The sequence below is a fragment of the Puma concolor genome, chromosome E3 (assembly GCF_028749965.1).
Source record: "Puma concolor isolate L17-30 chromosome E3, mPumCon1.1.hap2, whole genome shotgun sequence".
Lineage (NCBI taxonomy): Eukaryota > Metazoa > Chordata > Mammalia > Carnivora > Felidae > Puma > Puma concolor.
The window spans coordinates 25,935,080-25,958,336 of record NC_141682.1 but is presented as its reverse complement, the minus strand read 5'-3'; the positions used below and the strand labels follow the sequence as shown (position 1 = coordinate 25,958,336).

The window sequence follows — 23,257 nt, the reverse complement described above, 5'->3', positions numbered from 1 at the left end:
ACTGCAGAAGTACATTGAGGCTGGAATTTAAAAGACTTTTACAGGTTTAACCTTATGAGTTTGGTTCTACCCTAGATTGGACAAGGAGCCATTACCCTGACACCATTAGAAAGTTAATTAGGAAATTAAAAATAACTAGATGACTTGGTAAACACAGCTATTGGCCAGAGAAAATAGAAAGATGAGGAACTAATATCATTATGCCCCTTCAATGTATTTCTCACATTACTCACCATCATTAAATATTTCCCAATGACCTACTGTGTGTATAAGACATGGGCCTAAGGAATGAAGGGGAGCTAAGATCAATAATATGTCCTTCACGGTCAAAGAACTGACAGTCTAATAAGGGAGCCAAGACCCACGAGAAATGAAAAGACAATGCCAGTGTGAAATGACAGAGGAGAAATAATGGCCCAGAGATGGTCCAAAGTAGGGTGAGTTAAAAGTAGAGATAAGAAGTGCTGTGCATGCAGAGGGTGGAGGGACCACTGTGGGGTGCAGAGAGCTACAAGTACTTAAGAGGCAGGTCTTGAGCTAGATTTTAAAACTTAGGTAAACCCTTGCTAGTCCTAGTGTTGCCCAGAGGTGAGCAAGCATCCATATCTCCTGGTAGCTTGTTAGAAATGCAGACTCTCGGGCCCTACCCCAGATCTACTGAATCGGAATCTGCTTTTTGAGAGAGAGAGAGAGAGAGAGAGAGAGAGAGAGAGAGAGAGATCGAGCGCACAAGCAAGTGCAAGCAGGGGAGGGGCAGAGAGAGCTGGAGACACAGAATCCAAAGTAGGCTCCAGGCTATGAGCTGTCAGCATAGAGCCTGATGTAGGGCTTGAACTCACAAACTGTGAGATCATGACCTGAGCTGAAATTGGATGCTTAACCAACTGAGCCACTCAGGCGCCCCCCGGAATCTGCATTTTTTATAAGATTCCCAGGTTATGTGGGTGCCCATCAAAGTACAGGAAGTGCTAGTGTAGACCTTAGTGATGGGCGGAGAGCATCTGAATGAAAAGGAGGAACCAGAAGGTGGACTGATAAAGACAGTGCCCTCCACATGGGAGCCCCTTGCACCACTTATACGCAACCTTACCAATGCTTTTCATGATGCTACTATAGTAGTCATTTTCCTTCTCCTTCACCAGGATGATCATCAGGGGTGCCAGGAAGGGACTTGTCAGCAGTGTGTTAGAAATCAGCTTTGAAATCCGAAACATCACTTCATCCTCCTCAGGGGCAATCATATCTTTTCGGATGCCATTGGTCAAATAGTAATAGTATCTCTTCCATAAACAAACCACCAGCAAGACAATGATAGTGATTGGTTAACTGTGCCCACCTGCCCACACCCATCAGCCTCCAAGGGGCCCTGTTCACACAGCACCCATCTCCACCCTTCACTTGCTACAATCGGGTTTTCTGGGACCATCACCACACACTCTCTGCAGTGTGATGGCGGGCAAATTTTTCCATGACTCTGGAGGACTGACCCAGAGCCAGAAATTTCAGTGGGTTATAAGGAAGGACTTGTCAAAAGCCATGCAGAGAGGAACAGTGGAATGACTACTGAGGCCAGGACAGAGGCAGCCCATTGGTGAACTTTAAGAACATAATTAATGAGCTCCTCAAATGGACCAGATAATTCACCGTCCTCAACAACAATGGTGGTCTACAAAGGACTTTGATCCTGTGGCTTGTAGCGGCCAGTGAGGGGAAATTCCCCAAGTCCAAGTGAAACTTACAATAGTTCTGATCAAACCATGGGCTTCTGAGTTTAGGAAAGCAATACAAACACACAAACTAAACAAAAATAGCCAATGTGGTGGCGCCTAGGTGGCTCAGTCAGTTGAGCGTACAACTTTGGCTCAGGTCATGATCTCACAGCTCGTGAGTTTGAGCCCCACGTGGGGCTCTGTGCTGACAGATTGGAGCCTGGAGCCTGCTTCGGATTCTGTGTCTCCCTCTCTCTCTGCCCCTAGCCCACTCGCATTCTGTCTCTGTCTCTCCCAAAAATAAATAAACATTAAAAAAAATTTTTTTTTAATGGCCAATGTGATCTGGTTGATTTCAGGAAGTTTTGTTCGTTTAGGGCTCTAAGCTGCCAGATGGCTGAATAGCTCTAGAAACAAATACTTTAAGATGGGTGAGAAGCACAAAGTGTAGGAAATCAGTTTTGAGCTTTTGTGACAACTGTCTGTAGTCAGAAGAGGCTGAGCTCACCTTCCTCCAACCTTAATGGAAGCTGCTTATAGAGAAGAAACTTCCAAATACAGGATGCATTGGGATATACTTATACTTTTAGTATTTTAGTATAATTTTTAAAATTATTTATTGTATATCTTAAATTCCAATTTAACTGGGTGTCCTGTTTTTTGTTTTATTTTTCAAAATTTTGCAACCCTAGCTTATGGGTCACCATTTTGCAACCACTGGTTTTTTTTTTTTTAAGTTTATTTATTTATTTTGAGAGACAGAGAGAGAGCATGGGGGGCAGAAACGGAGGGAGGGAAAGAATCCTAAGCAGGCTCCCTGCTGTCAGTGGAGACCCCAACGTGGGGCCTGATCTCATGGTTCATGAGATCATGACCTGAACTAAATCAAGAGTCAAATGCTTAACTGACTGAGCAACCTAGGTGTCCCACAACCTATGTTCTATAAGGACTCAAAGGTTTCTAAGACCTACTAAAACAATTCACACAGACACACACACACACACACACACACACACACACAAATACACACATACCCTTATTCAGTAGTCTGTCATGGGGTCCGGACTTTGATATTTTTAAAACATTCCCTGGGTGGTTCTGCTATTCTCCCTGAGTTTAGAATCCCTGAGCTGTCAAGAATAATTCTTAGCAAACTGAGAGAAAGGAAGCAACAAGAACATACCTCTAAGTCTGATTCAGATGGTTGGGTTTCTTTACCTTCTATTTCCATCTCCTGCTGTAACATCACACCAATCTGTTCTCCTGGACTCATTGGTCTGCTTCCTGGCAGGGTCAAAGATGTCACTGCCTCCTTCTTTATGGATGATAAGGCTGAGATATTGTGGGTCAGCTTGGTCCTGAAAAGTAGACACATCTTTGGTTCTCTGCAGAGGTGCTCTGTGTCAGGCCTACTGTCTCCAAGCTGCTGAGTGTCGTTCTGCAATGGAAACCCCTCTCCTCTGTGTCATCTAACAGTATGGATGTGCACTGCAGTGACAGCCTCTAACCATGGAACATCCATAAGTATGCTAGCATTGGTTTTGCTCAGGTGGTAAATTTATTTTTTTTTATTTTCATTTTTTACTTAAAATTTTTTTTAATGTTTATTCCTTTCTGCGACAAAGAGAGAGACAAAGTGCAAGTGGTGGGGTGGCGGGCGGGCAGAGAGAGAGTGAGAGACAGAATCTGAAGCAGGCTCCAAGGCTCCAGCACAGAGCTTGATGCCAGAGCTCAAACCCATGAAGCGCAAGATCATGACCTGGGCCGAAGTCAGACGCTCAACCGACTGAGCCACCCAGGCACCCCTCCTTTTTTTATTTTAGAGAGAGAGAGAGAGAGTTCGGGAGATGGGTAGAGGGAGAGAGTGAGAGAATCTTCAGCAGGCTCCATGCTCAGCACAGAGCCTGATGCAGGGCTCAATTCCAGGACCCTGGGATCATGACCTGAGCTGAAAACAAGAGTTGGCAACCAATGAGCCACTCAGGTGCCTCTGCTCAGTTGGTTACTTTAGTTTTATTTAGAGCCTTAAAAAACTGGGTTAAAAGAGAGCACGTGGGTGGCTCAGTGGGTTGAGTAACCGACTTCAGCTTTGATCATGATCTCATGGTTCATGAGTTCGAGACCCACATTAGGCTGTGTTGACAGTTCAGAGCCTGGAGCCTGCTTTGGATTCTGTGTCTCTGTCTCTGCCCCTCTCCTGCTTGTGTTCTGTCTCTCTCTCTGTCTCTCTCTCAAAAGTAAATAAACATTTTAAAAAATTGAGTTAAGAGCACTGGTGGAAAAACACATGAGTTACTTGGAGTTTGGGAATGCTTTGAAGTCAAGAAGCAGAGCATGGTTAATGAGACCACAGCCTTCTTCAGTTCAGCCAGGTGTCCTACAATCTCCTGCACCCACAGGGATACTTACCTGGTGGGATTCTCTTTGTCTCTAGAGGAGAACTTTCTTTTCTTCTTGTTGGGTTCTGATGAGCAGTTAGTTGCTAGAAGAGTGGAGAAGAAACACATTAGGGTCATCCTCTGTCCACAGGACAGTCCCAGAGCATACTAAGAGGAATAGACTCATGCAATGGGGATAAGGCAGGAGATGGGCCGCCTGGTTCTACATGCACCACTAATCACCTGTGTGACTCTGAAGCAGTGACTTCATCACTCCAGGCCTCAGTTTCCCCAACTGTGAAATGGGAATGCACATACCTTCTATTCACCCATACAATTGTCAAGTATTAATATCAGTCCTACTCGATTCACTCCCTAATCCTGTATGCCCTATTTTCTAAACATTGGAAATTACTGTTTAATATTTCTAAGTAGGTGAAGACTTTTACACTTGGCATATTTATTTTAAAGGAAACATATGATTATCACAAATAGAAAAACCAGTATCATGCACAATACAAGGTAACTACAAATGAATTCAATAGTTGATATAAAACTAGATTATAAAGCTTTAACTAGATACTGTTACTTAAGTCTCCAGCCTAAAGGAATTAACAAGTAACAGAGAAGTGTCGAAGACATAATATTAAATTGACATTTTGAGAGGCTCCTGGGTGGTTCAGTTGGTTAAGTGTCTGACTCCTGATTTTGGCTCAGGTCACGATCTCACAGTTCATGAGATCAAGCCCCACCTCATGACCCACGTCAGGCTCCGAGCTGGCAGCACAGAGCCTGCTTGGGATCCTCTCTCTCCATCTCTCTCTGCTCCTCATCCTGCTCATGCTCTCTCTCTCAAAATAAATAAATGATCTAGGTTCACAGCACAAAGCCAGGACTGAAGCAAGGCTGCCCTATCCATGAAGACAGGCTGTCCTATCCATGAAGACAGCACTGTCATGCAGATAAAGCACAGGGATCCTCAATTCTTATGTTGGCCAGAGATAACAGAGACAGCCCAATAATAAGGAGGCCAAGTTTCACGCAGCCTCAGTGACCACATCTACAAGATCTCCAAATATCACCTAGGATGGGAGTCCCAAGCCACCAATATAAGGTCTGGTACTAATTTGGGGTCCTAAGAGGCCAGATGAAGGCATAAGAATAAAAACGTTAGATTAAGAAGTATGTGTCAAAAAGGTACACTGATTACATTTCTAAGTGAAAACAATCAAAATTAATCTATGGTGACAAAAATCAGAAAGCAACTACCCTAGAGTGGGATGGTTTTGGGTAGGGAAGAGAACTCACTGGAAATAAGCACAATAGAGCTTTCTCCAGGGATGGAAATGCCCTATATCCTGTTTGGGTGGTGGCTACATGGTATAAACAATGGTCAATGCTCACTGAACTGAATACTTGAGATCTATGCATCTTATTGTATGTAAATCATACCTCAATAAAAACAATGGGGGGGGGATGCAAGTCACAAGAAGGGAAAAAACTCTCAACAGAAGCCTGCAAATTAAAATCCCAGACCAGACCATATGAGAAAAACCAATAGTAAGAAAGACAGTTAATTGACTCAACAAGCAAGGGATAATTTTGCAAAGTAAAAATAATACAGCAATCAAACATTGCTCCAAAATAAATGTTTAAGATCTTCCCAGGAATATTGAAAGAGCTAAGCCTATAAGAGTAAAATGACAAATTGGCAGGTAGAATCAATTAGAAAATCTGAAAATGAGGGGCACTTGTGTGGTTCAGTTGATTAAGCATCTGACTCTTGATTTCAGCTCAGGTCATTGTCTCATGGTTCATAGGATCAAGCCCCGTGCAGGGCTCCACACTGACAGCATACAAAGCCTGCTTGCGATTCTCTTTCTTTCTCTATCTCTGCCCTTCCTGTGCTTGCACCCACACTCTCTAACATAAATGAACTTAAAAAAAATTTTTTTTTTTTTACGTTTATTTATTTTTGAGACAGAGAGAGACACAGCGTGAACAGGGGAGGGGCAGAGAGAGAGGGAGACACAGATTCGGAAGCAGGCTCCAGGCTCTGAGCCATCAGCCCAGAGCCTGACGCGGGGCTCGAACTCGTGGACCGCGAGATCGTGACCTGAGCTGAAGTCGGACGCTTAACCGACTGAGCCACCCAGGCGCCCCTAAAAAAACTTTTTTAATTAAAAAAAAAAAGAAAATCTGAAAATGAAAAGATTTTGTCATGAAAGTAAAAAAAATTCATTAGACATGATAAACTCAAGGCTCAACACAGTTGAGCAAATTAGTGAATCAGAAGATACATCTGAGGAACTTACCCAGACCCAGCACAGAGAGAAAAATGAAAAATATGAAAATGAGTTTGAGACAGAGGGCAGACTGAGAGGCTCCAACACACATGTAACAAAAATTACTGAAGGATAAGCAGACTTATGTGTGCCCAGCAGGATTAAATAAATTAATACATATAAAGTACTGTGGTAAACAGCTTCCAAGATGGCCCCCAATGATCCCCACCTCCTGGCATCATGGCCTTGTGCAATCCCTGTGCGTGCAGGCTAGACCTGGTGACTCACTTCTAACAAACAGAATACAGCAAAAGTGATAGGCTGTCACTTCCAAAATTAAATTCCAAAAAGAGTGTGGTTTCTGTTTTTTTGGCTCTCTTCTGTCTCTTGCTCTCTCCCCTGTTCCCTATGAGGGAAGCCAGAAGCCATAATGTGAACTGCCCTATGGAAAGACCCATGTGGCAGGAAACTGATGTCTATGACCAACAGCCAGCAAAAACCTGAGGAAATGAATGAGCTTGGGAGAGGATCCTTCCCTAAGTGCCCTTAGAGGACTGTGGGGCTAGCTGACACCTTGATTGCATGCTTGTGAGAGACTCTGAGGCAGAACTATTCGGTTAAGCCATGCTCAGATTCTTGATCCATAGAAACTATGAGATAATAAGTGGTGGTTGTTTTAAACCATTAAGTTTTGGGAATAATTTGTTATTCAGGATTCAATAACACAAGTACGCAGAAAAGTGTTCGGCGTGTGGTAAATGTAAGGGACACGGCATACAGTAAATGTAATGCTAGATATTACAATCATTCCCATTTCATAGATGAAAAGACTGAGACCCTATGAGGTTATCCAAGGTTAGCTTCAGCAAGCAATGGAGCCAGAACTAGAACCCACGACTAAAAATCTCACTGCAAAGCCCCATTTGGATCTGGTATGGCACACTGCTACAATTACCTAATGGCAGCCCCTTTCTGGTCCTTTCCCTGGGGACATTGATAGTGACTGGCTGGTAAACCTTCAGCAGGTCCTTCAGCTTCAGGTCCTGGGCCATCAAGGAGTAGTTGTTGGCAATGGAGTCACTGGGTCCACGGTAGTGGTGCTGCTCTTTGAAGGGTGCAGCCAGGGTCCACGATGTACGTTGCATCAAGGGGGGATAAAAGCTGTGCGACATGATGGTCTACAAGGAAAGAAATGCAGAGTATGATGAGGTGAAGGACATCTCTTGGAGGAGCTTAAGTTCCACTCACATGGAGACTCAAGAGAGTCCTGCATGCCCTACGCTGTTTCTACTTCCTGCAAACTCAGCCATATGCTTCCTGGATGTTCACCAATTGCACTTCTCCAACCACCATGAGCATGATTTCTGATGTCAAGGACAAAAGCTGGCTTTCAATAAGCAGTATGTTTGTGCATCAGGTGATTTACTTCTATTGTCTTTATTCTTTATGGACATGGCTGTAAAGTAGAAATAATCATCCTTATATTTTTCACAACCGAAGATGCAGAAGTTCAGAAAGTCTCAATAATATAGCAGGGAAGTGAGAAGGCTGGATCCTAACTCACCTTTGTACTACTAGATAGCTCTTTCTCCCCACACTACCATAGCCTTTTCTGGTGGCAGAAGTGACCAAAGCCATTGATCCCACTCGTCAAGCCTAGCTGTTTGTCTCCCACTAATATCAGTAGAATAGCAGCAGCCCAGTGAACATACCTGGTAGAGCGCAGATGGTTCCTCATTAGCAGAAGCAGGCAGAGGGGGCAGCTCTGGCCGCATCTGGGAGTGGCTCATGTGATGTATTGAGTCATTTTCAGGGATCTGTGGGAAATGGGAACAAAGCCGCTCTTCAGGAATCGGGAAAGATTTCCAAGCCTCCAGGTTGGCAAGGAGTAAAAAGATCCCTAAGATAAGTTTTAGGGACAGAGTTATGCCCACTAAACACCTTCTCACCCCCATCCATAGTGTAGGTTTCATTTTTAAATCAGTGATGTCTCTTCTCCAGCGTCTTCTCCTTGGCTACCCCTCAATGAGCAAATTTAGGGTAATATTTTTCTTCTGGGAAGACCCCAAATTCTGAGGGAAGTTACCCTATCCTGGATTGTGATTAAAGGGGTTAGCTTTAAACAAAAAATTTCAAATAGAAATTTGCTTATGTGGTGGCATTGTACTTTGTGTGTTTAACACACACATGAGCAACTCTCTGTTCTGCCTGCTTTGAAAAATAAAAAGAGTCACTTAAATAGTATGGGTGTCTGAGTCCACCATTCCACTCAGTGAGGGTGCGCTTAGGGGTGAGCCTCAGGTAGGGGTGAACCTGCAGCTCCCATGGCCACTCTCAGTTCCCAAGTACCTCTTCTGAGCAGAGCTGAAAGTGACAGCAGTATTGAACAATTCTGTGTGTGTTTCTGTCCTAGGACCCAGCCTCTATGTGCATGACAACTACTTATCTGGGGCTGTGAGAGAGAAGGTACAATTTGTTCCAAAACTAAAGGAAAACTGTGGGTTGTACTTACTGAGACATGTTGCTGTATAGCATTTTAAAGATGGTTTAAGGGGCTTTCAAGGGCAATTTTGGCTCTCCATGATTTTTCACCTAAGGCAATGACCTTGGACTAAACTGTGTAAGATGAGACATTACTGGATTCATTTGATTTACTTGAATCAGCAAATTATGTCATGCAGGGGAACTGGCAGGGGGTAGCAGATAGGGGGTATATGAATCGGATGTCAGCCACCCTCACGCCCTAACCAACTGCTCACTGATGACTCAACCTCATAAAATAACAATAATACCACTATAATTATTCCAAATTATTACGTGCTAGGCACTGTACAACCTTATGAGAGGTTTTTTTTTTTCCTTATGGGAGTTTTTGATAACCATGTTTGACATGAAGAAACTAAAGCCCAGAGAATATAAGTAATGCATCCTGGCCACGCACAGGTGCTTTTAAATACAAATAACTCTGCGGGCATTTGGGTGGCTCAGTTGGTTAGGTGTTCGGCTTTGGTTCAGGTCATGATCTCCCACTTTGTGAGTTCAAGCCCTGCATCAGGCTCTGTGCTCACAGCTCAGAGCCTGGAGCCTGCTTCAGATTCTGTATCTCCCTTTCTCTTTGCCCCTACCCTGATCACGCTGTGTTTCTCTCTCTCTCTCTCTCTCAAAAATAAATAAACATTAAAAAAAATTTAAATACACATGACTCTGCATCCCAACACATTGGAAACAGCGAGTACTGATAACATGGCAAATTACTTTAGGAAGGTGTTGATCTTAAAATTCAACAAAAACACGCAAACCCATAAATAAAGATGCACACCAAGCCTGAGATCTTTAAAAAACATACAACAGGCCCACTGGTCTAATGGCCTAATCTAGTTATTGTAAAAAATTGTGGCACATCACACTCACCAATAGAACTTTATTAAAAATAGGGATGCTTGGGCTCCAACTTAAACGGGAGGAGTTTGAGACCTGCAGACTTTGCTGTTTTTAGAGAACTCAATTTGTTGAGTTAAATAACCGTGCCTATCTCTCTCTTTTTTTTTTTCAATGTTTATTTATTTTTGAGAGAGACAGAATGCAAGTCTGGGGATTTGCTCCCGGGGAGGAGCAGAAACAGAGCGAGAGACACAGAATAGGAAACAGGCTCCAGGCTCTGAGGGGTCAGCCCAGAGCCTGAGGTGGGGATTGAACCCACAAACCACAAGATCATGACCCAAGCCAAAGTCAGACGTTTAACCAACTGAGCCACCCAGGCGCCCCTCTCTGTTCTTGACCTCAGTTTCAAGGACCTAAGAATTGATCAATTATCTCCAAGATGATTTTTCGGTACTGAAATTAGTATCAGATTTGCACCAATCAGGTGAACAAAAGGATAGAACTCCAGCATCAGCTTGAAAGGAACCTGGTCATCCAAAGTGGGTACCACACCATCCGAGGTCGATTCTGGCAGTGGTACTTTCAGTGCTATGAAGTCATTCATGATTTCCATCAGGATCCCAGATGTACAGCATATAATGATTGATAAGTTCTGGCTGCCTGTTTTTGTTTTTTGTTTTTTTGTCTTTGCAAGCAAGAAAGTTTTATGGTCACTGGAAATCTTTCCCTTGGCCTAGCTTTTAAATATGTTTCAAATAAAAATCTTCATTAAAAGAGCAACAAGCAAACACCACAAATTTCAGACATCTTGAGTAAGTTACAACAAAAATGGAAATGAGTAGTTAAACCAAAAAACCTTGAACTTTTACAGTCAAGTAGGACGTTAACATTATTCAGGAGGTGTCTTGCTTCTGCTCATGGCTGGGGTAAACCTGATGTCATCTCTGACACCAACTGGGAAGTTATTCTCCCTACCAAAATTAGTAGGGGACAGCCCTAGTGGACAAAATCGGCTCTTCTCCAATTTCAGTCCGTGCTATACAGTCACCTGATCCCACCCAGTCCCTGGCTCCAGGAAGCACATGTGACATAGGTCAGGCTAATCAGGGTTCTCCCCCTCCTAGACACAGTGCTTGGCTCAGGGACAGGCATGTGACCTAAGCTGGGCTCATCAGTCTTTCCTGACAGTTTCACTAGACCTATTGAGAAAGAGGCACTCTCAATAAACATCTTTGCCTTATGTGGAAACAAAGCTTTCATTAGAATACAGCCAACATAGAAGCAAGACTCCCAGAAGGCAAAAGATAGACTCCCAGTGACATCGGCTGGACTCCTGGATCCCATTTGAACTTCTCGGTTACCTGAACCCAGAGATTCCCTTTTGGGTTTGAGCTAAATTATATTTATGCTCCTTCATACTGAGAGATGTTCATCCAAGGGGCAGACACAGAGACAGCTGAATCATCATACAAAGACATAAGCCATTCTTGGGAAAGCAAAGAAACTGAAACATTTTGCAAGAAGCAAGCCAATATTAAGAATTTTACAGCATATAATAGAAGCAGAACCTTTGGAGAACAAGTTAAAAATTTGAGCTTGTTCATAGGCACAGACTAAGACTTAGACACACAGAGCCAGAAATACGGAGAGCAGAAAACATCTCAGTGCATGGGACAGGGATACATGGAACACACACAGGATCACCAGATCTAGAAATCAATTCCAGAACAGAACATGACCATACCTAAGAATGCTCTGTGGCATCTTGAAGGAAAAAGAGATTGATTTTTGTAAGAACCACCTTCATTTCATAAAGTTTCAATTTAAAATGCTCCTCTGGTTTGGGGTGCCTGGGTAGCTCAGTCAGTTAAGCTCAGATCATGATCTCACCACTTGTGAGTTCAAGGCCTGCGTCTGGCTCTGTGCTGACAGCTCAGAGCCTAGAGCCTGCTTTGGGTTGTGTCTCTCTCTTTCTCTTTCTCTCTCTCTACCCCTTCCTTGTTCATGCTCTGTCTCTCTCTCTCTCTCTCTCTCTCTCTCTCTCTCTCTCTCAAAAAACAAATAAACATGAAAATATTCCTCTGGGCACTTTAGGGTATGGCAACCTAATGGATCTTGGCTTTGAACACCAAGATTCTGACATCTAGATGGAGTAACACTATTACTTTCAGATGGATGATTTCTGACTACACATCATGTTTGCATGTTCTTCTTGGAGGCCGATCTCAAAAGCTCACCTGCTACAGCAGAATCACTCAATTCTTAGTTAAAAATACAGATTCCGGGACCCCAATCAAGTCTTCTGGATCAGAACCTTTGGGAGTGAGGCCAAGTCTCTGTTTTCAAGATGCTCTCTAGGATATTCTGATGTACATCTGGGAAGTGTTGGATGGAATATATGGTCTAAAGGCCTCGGGAAGGGAAGGGAAAGGAACAACAGGTATCTATTCCTGAAGTTTTCACAGCAAAACCTGAGGCTTTTAGTCCAAAAGCCTAATTCAGCAAAAAGCATATTTCAAAGGACAAAGCATAAAAATATTAACACAGTTGCTCAGTCAAGGGGATCTAACATGGCAATTAGTCTATGATTGAAACATCCCCTTCCTGTCCACTCCCAAATTCCCTACATGTTGAAAATACAGGTTTAAAAGAAAAAAAGAAATACACCTTAAAATTCACACCTACCTTCTGAGATGAGCAATCCACATCACTCATGTTGTCCATTTTAGTTGGGTCTATTACAAAATGAATAAAGAGCTCTCAGTTTCTGTAGGGATGATCCTCTCGTACCAGTGGCTCTGAAATTCACACTTGCTTATAGCATAGTGAGGTGACACAGAAAACGGAACTTTCTAAATGTTCTGAAAGCTCTGTTCACAGAGCTGTCTCTCTGAGGTCATAGACTTTGGCCCCCTGAGGAGTTCTCTGGTAGAAGAAGAAAGAAAGAGAAGCTAGAGAATGAAGAAGGGAGAGCATTGGGGTTCTGCAGGGCTTTTCTGCTGTGGTCGCAACGCCTTCTGCTCTGGCCGCTCTTCCCTTCCACTGAGCAGCTCCTCTCTTAGAACTTTTCCAGGAACACACCGAGTTCACTGTAGAGGAAAAATGGAAGCAGAGTTACATGTTAATACAGATAAGAGGGAAGAAACACCTCCACTAAACAATACCCTAGCAACCTGAACTCTTCTCTCTCCTCCTCTCTGGGCTGTTTTAACATTGGAGGTGCCTGCACCCAGGCCTTGGGGCCGGTAACCAGGCTTCAGCGTCTGTTGCTAAGGAAGGAGGGGCCTCAGCTGTGCCCAGATACAAGACTGGGCTTGACTCAGCTGGTGTCTCCCTTTGCTGGAGGCCTGGCTGGGCAGCAGAAATTGGTGGTGACAGAAAGGAAGATGGGAGGGTGTTTAGCAAAGATCCGGGAATGTAGAGATGAGTGGCAATAAAAGACTATGCCTTTGGTAAAGTCTAAATGCCTATAGCATGGTGGTCTCAGGCTGGACCCAGCTGGGTTCAGATCCTGCCCTTCCCATTAATTAGCTTTGTGGCTTGACGAAGTTGCTTAATCTCTCTAAATGTCCTTCTTAAATGTAAAATGGCAACAAACTTGAGTACCTACCTCACAGGGTAGGTTGGAAGGTTTAATGAGATAATGTCTGTAAAGCAATCTGCACAGAGCAGGAGGATGACCAACTCATCCCAGTTTGCCTGTGACTTTCTGGGTTTTAACACTCCAAGTCCTGTATCCAGGGAACCCCCGCAGTCCTAGGCAGTGGGATGGTTTGGTCACCTGATATTGGAGGCACTCTATAGATGTTGTGGCTAACATAATTCTTTCTTTTTTTTTTTTAATATAATTCTTATTATAAACACAGAAACACACATACACATACTCACACACATGTATACTTGTGTACACAGGTTACAGTATTAGCTGCTGTCCAAACATTCAAAGCACACATTATTTGGTCGCTTGAGTTCCCTCAAAACCAAGTTAGACTTATTGAGCTCTTTTGGGGTGCCATGCTTGCATATCTGTTATTTCATTCAATTTTCCCCAAAATGCCATGTTGTTCCCATTTTATGGAGGAGAAAACCAAAACTGAGAAAAATACATAACTTTCCCAAATTGATGCAACTCATAAGAGCTAATAGAAGTTGAAGCCTGTCCTTATGACTCCAGAGTCCATTGCTCTTTCCACAAAGGACCTATCCAGAAAACAAACATTTCTGAGATCCTACCAGCACAGCACCAAGTACTTCTGTTTCTCCTTTTTCTTACTTTTTTATTTTTTAAGTTTATTTATTTTTATTTTGAGAGAGGCAGAGTGCATGAGCAGGGGAGGGGCAGAGAGGGGGAGAGAGAGACTCCCAAACAGGCTCTGTACTGTCAGCCCTGATCCAAGATCAAGAGTCAGATGTTTAACTAACTAAGCCACCCAGGCACCCCTCTCCATACTTTGAAAATAACCTTGTGCTTCCCCATCTCTTTTATTTCTACTCTCTACCATCAGACATATATGGAGAGTCCGCTTTTAGGCAAACAATCTTGAGCAATGGAATGTAGGAAGGGCTCACAGTGACCTCCTGGCTGAATATAGACAAGACCATCAGGGGACTCACCTCAAAACATCCATAGGCCCTAACTAACCAATGGGCTACTTACAACCAGGCACAGCTACCATAAAGTCTCCCTTTTTTCCATACATCCCCATTCCTCCTCACATTTCCCTTTTAAAAATAGCCCCCACCCACTGCCTCTCCTTTGCTGTCCTGCCCCTCCCAACCTCCCTTGAGGTGTATTTGGTAAACTTCTAGCTTCCTTGTTCTGCCTCAGGTGAATCCTTCACTGCCCTTGCCACTGTTTTCCACCTGATCGTTACCCCACAACTGGGGGCCCCCATCTTCTGGACAGACACGACATTTAGATAACACAATATATACAATTTCAAATAGTATCTGGAATAAATGAACTAGTGACAGGGTTTGAAACTTTGGTTTAGACAGAAATGGGGTTATTACCAGGCCTCCTATAATGGGGCACGAAACCCAATGTCACACAAAAACCAGCGGCTGTAGCCCAACAAAGTGAAACAGTAGAAAGAGACTGGTATGGTGCTAATGAGCCCCATGGCCCTGTGGGTGAGGAGGAGACATGCTTCCATCTGAAAGTTAGTGAACTCTAAGTCTACCTGTGTTCAAAAACATCAAAACAATGATTATGACTTCCATGTATTGAGCTATACTATCTGCTAGCACTGTGCTAAGCATCATCTTTCCAAATCTTCTCAACAACCCAGAAAATAAATACAATTATTATCCCAAGTTTTATGGCTGAGGAAACAGACACAGGCAGGTTAAATCACTCAGCTAGGTTGGTGGCAAAGTTGGGACTTGAACCTGACTATGGAATCTGTTCCCTAGCTTTAACCAAAAACCTACGTGTGGTCTGTTATGTAGAAAATAAATAAATAGGGCGCCTGGGTAGCTCAGTCGATTAAGTGTCTGACTTCGGCTCAGGTCATGATCTCACAGTTGAGTTCCTGAGTTTCAGCCCCAGGTCAGACACTGTGCTGCCAGCTCAGAACCTGGAGCCTGCTTCAGACTGTGTGTCTCCCTCTCTCTCTGTCTCTCCCCTGCTCGTGCTGTTTCTCTCTCTCTCAAAAATAAACATTTAAAAATTAAAAAATAAATAAATAAAATATCTACTAAGGAGAATGAAAATGCCATCTCCCCCAACACACTCCCCAGCTACCTCATCTGCACCAGAATTGTCTGACTTAATCTTCTGTCTGATAAGTCCCAAGAGGGATGCAGGCTTCAAATCCCTCAATCCCTCAACTCTAAGTACACAGGGTTGCCAGATGTAACACGGGATGCCCAGTAAAATTAGAATTTCAGATAAACAACAAATAATTTTTTTAGCATAAGTTTATCCCATTCGGTATTTGGGACATAATTATGTTAAAAAGTTATCTGTTGTTCACTTGAAATTCACTCTGAACTGGGTGTCCTGGATTTTTATTTGCTAAATCTGGCAATACAGGGAGAAGAGGTCAGTTAGAGTCTGGTTTGTCCCCATCTCTGTGATATAAACAGCTTAGGATCTCAATGTGTTGTGGGGAAATTTTCAGACATTTCTTATTCAGAGCCCAGGGCTCCTGGCAGATCTTTTCTAAGACCTGAAATGGTTGCTCACCCAGAGTAAGTAATCTCTGAAAAGCATAGAAGAGGATGCATATGGATATATCTTATTGACCCATCAATGGTCATCATGAGCCAAGTCCTGATGCTATGGAGAGAGCTAAGATCCTAGTCATCAGAGTATCCATAACATGGTGCAGAAGGCAGCCAAAGCACAAGGATAAAACAAAACCTGGCTGTCCCTACAGTGACAGAGGTGGAGGAGGGGGAAGTAAAGGATTCACAAAGACGCCCCTAGATGGCACTCTTGAACAATCCCACGGAGGACCCAGTTCAACTTTCGAAAGGAAATAAGAATGATGGTTGTAATGTTTTGTTCTAAAGGAAAAAAACCCACAACCTTTTCTTAGATGGGGCACCCATCATACTGCAGCAAATCAAAGTGCATGAAGCCACACAGGATTGCCTGAAACTTAAGAATTTAGGGACACTTATCCCCACCATTAGCTCCTCTTTTCTTGGCTGCTGTGGAGGTAGAGCAGGATTCCTTAGCTTTTTTGTTTTTTTTTTTTTTAAGTTTATTTACTTTGAGAGAGAAAGAGAGAGTGAGCAGGGGAGGGGCAGAGAGAGAGGGGGAGAGAGAATCCAAGCAGGCCCAGCGCTGTCAGTGCAGAACCTGATGCGGGGCTCAGACTTACAAATTATGATATGAGATCATGATCTGCTTAACCAACTGAGCCACCAAGGTGCCCCCTTTAGCTTCTTTTTATTCTTACTAACCCCAAGCTTGTCTTTATCCACCAGCCTGTTTATTTCTAGAAACATTAGTTGGTAAAAGATTGTGCCATCCAATCTTTTTGAGTCTCTTTTATACTCCAGATAGGTATTAACTTCTTTATAGCTATTATTGCACATGTCCTCACTAAAACCCTGTGACTGTCATCCAGGTCACAGAAGAAAGGTAGGTCAACATAGGTCCCTGGATGGAAAGTGCCTGAAAACTATGTAGTAGCAGGCCAATGCACGGGCCTATCATTTTAGAGACAAAGCCCAGGCTTAGAGAGGTAACTCACCAAGGTCACACAGTAAGCCATGAGATCAGAGCCCAGAACTGTTGGGATCCCCCTCCCCCCGCCATGGTGTTTACGGATACACTCAACCCTCAATCGCAGTGGGTCTCAGCTGGGGACGATTGTGCCCCCTCACAGAACCTGTGGCAACGTTTGGGGACATTTTTTGGTTGTCACAACTGGGAGGAAAGGGATTACTACTGGCATCTAGTGGGTAGAGGCCAGGAATGCTGCTAAACATTCTACAATTCACAGCCCCTTAATACAGAATTTTCCCACCTACTAAGTCAATATTGCTGCCATTGAGAAACCCTGCTCTATGGGTTTGGGGCCAGGGAACGTGTCTGGCTCTGATGTAGAACTGAGGGACTTAGGTTTAGACTTTTTCATCCATAAAAAAAAACAGAGATAATAGCTGAACCCATCTTTAAGGATCTCGCGGGTTCGTGACTTCTGCATGAAAAGTAATGGCTAACACCTTCCAGTAAAGGCCATACCTCATTGTTGGGTGTCCTGAACTCCAGGAATGCTTCCAGAAGAGTTGGTACAGGTGTAGACATTTAGGCAGGGGAAGCCCTAAGACTACACAAACCCGTGCTCAGAGGCCAGCCCACCTGTGTTGGCGGTGGCATGGGCACTCTCACCTCAAGCCAACGGTGTGGGACGGGCAATTTCTTTTGGGCCTCAGTTTCCTCATCTGTAAAGCTCTCAGGGCCTGTTGGGATGGCTCCAAAACGCTGAGGCAGAGAGCGCGCTCGGCGGAGCGTGGTGCGCAGGCCAGGGCGCGCCTTTGCTGGCTCCGGCTCCCTCCGGCAGCAGGCGGGAAGAGCCGAGCAGAGCGAAGTTGGGGTAGACGTCGGCAACCGAGGGGCGGGGGAAGGGGCGGGGCGAGGGCGGAGAAGGGGCGGGACGCGGCGCAGGGAGGTGGCCGGCCGGGACTGGGCAGGAAGCCGGCCGCAGCTCCCGCCAGTGCCGAAGAACCTTCCTTCCTCCTCCTCCTTTACCTTTCCCCCTCTTCCCATCTCCCTCAGCTCCGGTCGCAGACACCGGTAAGTGTAGCCGCCGGGCCTTGGTGAGAGCTCGAAGCTTGGGTGGTAGGATACAGCATGCCTGGGCTGGCTAGACCCCCTCGCGGGGAAGGGCAAATGAGAAGGCAGTGGGTGCCTAGCGGTGTGGTCCCCTGTCCGCTGTTTAGCGAAAAGGGACGTCTTACCCCTTCGAAGCCTTAAAACGGGCTCGGAGTGCACACACACCCTCATATCCACCATTAGATTTGATAGCAGGCTTGCCAGTCCCATCCCACCCCCGAGACCCTGCCCCTTGGGGAAACCCGGCTGGGGAGTCTCTAAACCCTTTCCGCAGGATTAATGAAAATGGGTGCCCACCTTCTCAAGGGGTCCCTCCTCTCTACCGAGGGACCCTCTCCCTTGTCACTGCAGAGAGGGGAGCTCCAAGTAACAAAGGTGTATTCTTTTCCCCCAAATTAATGACAAGAGTACTCCACTCGCCCCTGAACTTCCCTTACTTAGCCTCCATGCTCTCTCGTAGGCGGACCACCCTCTCCACCTGCATCCCTGCCGCTTCCCCCAGTGCCCATGGATCCCTAGAAGCAGGGCGCCTCCTCCCCCTCGCGGCTTCGAAGGCTGAGAGACTTGGAAGCTGATGGGTGAAGCGGCCCGGGTAGGCCCGAGGCGCCCCGCATTCCTTTTCCCCAAAAAGAGATGCGCCCCCTTTCCCTTCTAGCTGGAACGCTCCGGGTGGCCGTTAGCCCCGGGAGGGGCGGGAGTGGAAGAGCCATGGCTGGGGGAGGGGGACGGGAAGGTTGGTTAGTGATCTCTTTGGTCAGCCGGGAAGGCGGAGAAGGCAGGTAATTTATGGGCTGCGCAGGGTTAAGAGATTGCCGCCTTCGGTTTGGAAACTTCTAAGTGCCTGGGGAGACCCCTCCGTAGAGTGAGTGATTAGGCAGTCTGGGGATTGGAAGCCAGGTGGATGTATTTCACGGCAATGGCCCACGGCCTTCTACCCACGCCGGTTCCCATCGGACTTCCCTAACCGGTCTGGGTGGCCCTTGGGTTCCCTAAGGCCTCTGGAGACCAGTAAGGGGAGCTGGGCTTGTTTCTGCCCGCTGCAGAGATGAGATTAGGGGAGCTGAGTCCTGGGAACATCCCAAATCCAAAATCTGTGCGAGTAGCAGCTTCAAAGACAGAATATGGCTGTAGAGGGGTTAGTCCTTTACTGTGCAAAGCGTTCCTGTTTCACAAACGGGGTTGTAGCAGAAGCACTCTAGCTGGGGTAATTAAAATGGACTTTAATTTTCATTCTAGGCCCTAGTGGTATTAGTAAGTAACCCCACCCCCCTTAACTCACATAATTACCATGTGGTGTAGTCAATATGGTAAACAAATGTCGGCATCACTCAGTTAATTTTGGCCACTGTGACAGGATCTTTGAGGCTTTTTTACTATCAGTAGCAAGAGGTCATTTGTAAGGAAGAAATTGTGTCCAGCCCTCCAGTTTTGGAAAATACAAAATAAGAACAATATGTTTTTTGTATGAAAATCCAGTAAGGGTTAAAAAAAAATAGATATCTAATTGAACAAATTGGTTTTATAAGTTATATGTGATTAGGACAGTCCTGGAAATTAAAGGCTGTTGAGTCAGGGAGTATATTGTAGCTAGGTTTCCCCTTGAGGCACCTCTTGTTAGGAGATTTACAAGTAAATAGAGAATGATTTATGATGCTGTGTAATTGGGAGCCAACCTGTTAATGTGGGTAGTGAATAAAGAAATTGACCACCATCATTGCTTAAGAAAAGCTTTCTGGGGGGAAAAAGGCAATGGGACTTAAAATAGTGTTTCACCTTTCACCTTTCTTTGCAGCAGTTTGTCGGGCTAAAAAAAATAAACGTAAGGCCCCAGAGATGATAATATTAATATTTTGGTATTATGTGATACATATCCTTCTAGGTCTTTTATTTTACTATGAAATATAGACATAAAATACTAAGGTTTACGTAACAGTATGGGATATCTTGTAATTTTTTTTTTACTTATTACCTTGGATGTATTTTCATATCACTAAATGTCCATATTATCATTATTTAAAATGTTTATTTGTTTATTTTGAAGGGGGTGGAGAGGGGTGGAGAGGGGTAGGGAGAGAGAATCCCAAGCAGGCTTTGTGCTGACAATACAGAGCCAGATGCAGGGCTGGATCTCACAAATTGTGAGATCATGACCTGAGCCAAAAGCAAGATTCAGACATTTAACCGACTAAACCACCCAGGCACCCCTCCACACTATCATTTTAACAAGTAACAAATACTCCATTTTATGAATTTATCATTATTTAACCAATTTCTTACAGTTAGCTTCTTTCCAATGTTTTGCTGCTTATTACATACTATAAATACGATTGCACTGCACATCCTTTTTGTATGTTTTGATATACCTATTTGATTATCTCCTTCAGATTCTGGAAAATGAATTGTTGGAAGAAGGTGTGTGCACTTAGAGATTTTGATACATACGGCCAAGCTACCCTCCACCTGCACACCTACCATCAATGCGTGAGGATAGTAGAAGCTTTTGTTGAACTGGCTGGGTGAATACTACTAATGGTTTAAGTTACTTCTTGTTTCACCAGTGACAGCAAGAGACAGGGTGACATGAGAGATTCGACTGCACCCTGCCCTGGACAGCTTACAGATAGAAGAATTAACCCATAAAGAGACTGAAGTGGGTTTCAAGATGGCAAAAGAAGACCTCCCAAGTACCTCAAAGGACTTGCAGGAACTGCAGAGGAAGCTGTCTTTGCTGATTGAGTCTATCCAGAATAACTCAAAGGTCAGTTTCCAATCAGGGTATGTAATGGAAAAATCCCAAAATAACACCAGCTTAAACAGCATAGAAGGTTATTTCTCTCTGAGGTAGAAGAAATTTGGAGTAGGTCAGGAATCTTTCTAATTCACCACTCTGACATGCCTAAATTGTGATCTTCAAACTCATTGTCCAAGATGGCTGCTAAAGTATCAGCCACTGTATTCACATTTCAGGCTATGGGATGGAGGAGGGAAGGGGAGAAAGGCTTGCAAGCCACTTCTAATTTAAAGGCCTTCCTAGAAGTCACACACAGGTAGCACTTCCAATTATATCTCATAGACCAAAATTTAGTTGCAGGTCTCCCCTAGGGGTAAATGCAGTTCTTTAGATATAAGGGTGGCTCTCAGTCTTTGCCACAGATACCTTCCTGTTTTGTTTTGTTGTTAATTTTGCCCTGTTATCCTGAGACTGAGGGGCTAAAGCCTACTTTAAGATTTGAGTCCAGTTTTCCACTAGAAACCCAGTGTCCAATAGAAGTATGATAGGAGCCACATATGTAATTTACAATTTTCTAGTAGCCACATTTAAAAAGTAAAAAGTAGGTGAAATTAATTTTGATGTATTTAGTCTAATATATCTAAATATTTCAATATGTAATCATTATAAAAAATTATTAATGAAAAAAGTCATTGAAACGTTCTACATTATTTTGTAGTAAGTCTTCAAACTCCAGTGTGTATTTTACACTTAATGGCACATCTCCATTTGAATTAGCCACTTTTCAGATGTTCAGTACCCATTCAATGGCAATGGGACTTGAGATGGTATATTCTGCTTTCTTGAATTTTTATCTTTCTTGCCTTCTTCTGTGTGTCACTCAGCATTTTGTCAGGAAAAAAAATAATAGCTCTCAGAGATAATATTAACATTGTGTTCTATTTCCCTCCAGACTTTTTTTTTCCCATGCAGTATACCCCATAAGGTACATACATATATGTAATGAAATGAACTAGTTTGTGATCTGTTTTTTGTATTAGACAGTACAATTCCCCTAGGGTCTATTTGAAGAGCTACCACTTTGCAGTCTAGAGCAATATACTCCGTAGCGATCTTTCCTGGACTCATCCCAAAATGCCTCTGGCCCTCTTGGTGGATTTACCAAGCTATTTTTAAATTGGCCAGGCAGCTTTCTAGTCAGCAGGATGAGACTCTTGTTGCTAAAAGTTAGCTTAGTAGGAAAGGTCCTTGTGCTCATCTCCATGTGCATTTGATTCTCATTAGATGTGTTATTTAAGTTCTATGAGGTCACCTCAAACAATGAATTCGCAATTTCTCCAGGGGAACTATAGGATTAGGCTCTGGCAAATGTATGGTCACAATATACTCATCAATTGATAAATACATAAACTATTGCATGTGTATTTTTGTTTGCAGGTTACTTATATATATATTGTTCATTCCTTAACATTAAACTCATGGCCAATAGCACTAGAAATCTTGCCTGAACAAAGTATTTTCTCTTAAGGCACATCACAGCCTTCTTACACTTAAGAACACTAGACAGTATTTCTGCCATTTTGAATGGTGAAATTACCAACAAAAAACAAAAATGTAAGAAAAGGTATTACAGAACCTTCCATCAGATTGACATAAGCATAATTTATAGAAACATCTACTTGTTTGGAGCATATTTAGATGATTTATTTCTCCCAAATAAGTTTTAGCCTTTCCTCAGAGTTAATCAGCCCTTTAAATTCCAGAAAAGAATAGATTGGCTTCTACACAGAGTATTTGTGAAACAACTCCCATCATTTCTTCTAGGAAGCCTCTGGAATGTCAAGTCTTTGTTGTCTTACTTTTAGGCTGAGAGAGTCAGAAACCTGCTCAAAATAGCTTAAGCAAATGAGTAGTGAGGCATGCTGGGACTTTGGAAATGGGAGGCTATCTTAGAAGCCAAGGGCAGGAAGTGAATCAGGATCTGGCAGGTCACTGGGGTTAGAGGTAACTCTCAACATCTTCTCTTGGGCCATGTTGCTCATGTTGCTTCCAGTTACCGTTTTTCCTTGTGCATCACCTTCATTCTCCTCTCTCTACAGCCTGGCTTTCTTGACTCTTCCATTCACATGGGCCAGTGTGACTCCCCAGGCTGGTACCTTCAACTCCCTATGTCTCCCTCCCTGAAGCCCTTTAGGAGCCTTCTCTGGGAATGTCTGATTCCTAGGATCAGGCTTGACCAAGTCACCTGTGGCCAGGTTGGTGACAGCTGGGCAGGGGCTTCTCATTTCGTGGAGAGAAACATGGCTCCAGGGGCCTACCCCTATTGTGGGAAGGGACAGTGTTCAGAGACGTGGGAAGAGAGAAGGAACATGGGCTGGGCAGATGCCCCCTGATGGCATTTTCACTTGTGGATTACCTATGACTAACTAGTTTTGCTCCCATGCTGGCCCACAAGGGATGTTTTTGAACTAACCTCTGAA

At 43.9% G+C, this 23,257-nt stretch overlaps 2 protein-coding genes across 11 annotated transcripts in view; one reads left to right on the top strand and one right to left on the bottom strand.

The window, feature by feature from the left end:
• Positions 1–17,772, bottom strand: part of DNAH3 (dynein axonemal heavy chain 3) — a 170,910-nt gene extending 153,138 nt beyond the window's left edge. For 2 of the 3 annotated variants that reach the window (XR_015245692.1, XM_086692831.1), the window contains exons 1-7: positions 17,456–17,772; positions 12,439–12,842; positions 8,085–8,189; positions 7,328–7,550; positions 4,119–4,191; positions 2,893–3,067; positions 1,091–1,280 (exon numbers count right to left, since the gene is read on the bottom strand). Coding sequence is in view for 2 of the 3 variants with exons in the window: in XM_086692831.1 (XP_086548957.1) it covers positions 1,091–1,280; positions 2,893–3,067; positions 4,119–4,191; positions 7,328–7,550; positions 8,085–8,189; positions 12,439–12,477 (805 nt within the window). In the remaining variant the exon portion in view is untranslated. Of the gene's footprint in view, positions 1–1,090; positions 1,281–2,892; positions 3,068–4,118; positions 4,192–7,327; positions 7,551–8,084; positions 8,190–12,438; positions 12,949–17,455 lie in introns of those variants that run through there. The other variant, XM_086692832.1, reaches the window with a different exon arrangement.
• Positions 17,773–17,853: 81 nt separating this feature from the next.
• The window catches only part of LDAF1 (lipid droplet assembly factor 1), a 58,933-nt gene continuing 53,529 nt past the window's right edge, over positions 17,854–23,257 (top strand). For 5 of the 8 annotated variants that reach the window (XM_086692821.1, XM_086692826.1, XM_086692827.1 and 2 more), the window contains exons 1-2: positions 17,854–18,007; positions 20,605–20,804. In XM_086692821.1, the coding sequence (XP_086548947.1) occupies positions 20,709–20,804 (96 nt within the window). In that variant the 5' untranslated portion in view covers positions 17,854–18,007; positions 20,605–20,708. Of the gene's footprint in view, positions 18,008–18,704; positions 18,826–20,430; positions 20,459–20,585; positions 20,805–23,257 lie in introns of those variants that run through there. The other 3 variants (XM_086692824.1, XM_086692823.1, XM_086692822.1) reach the window with 3 other exon arrangements.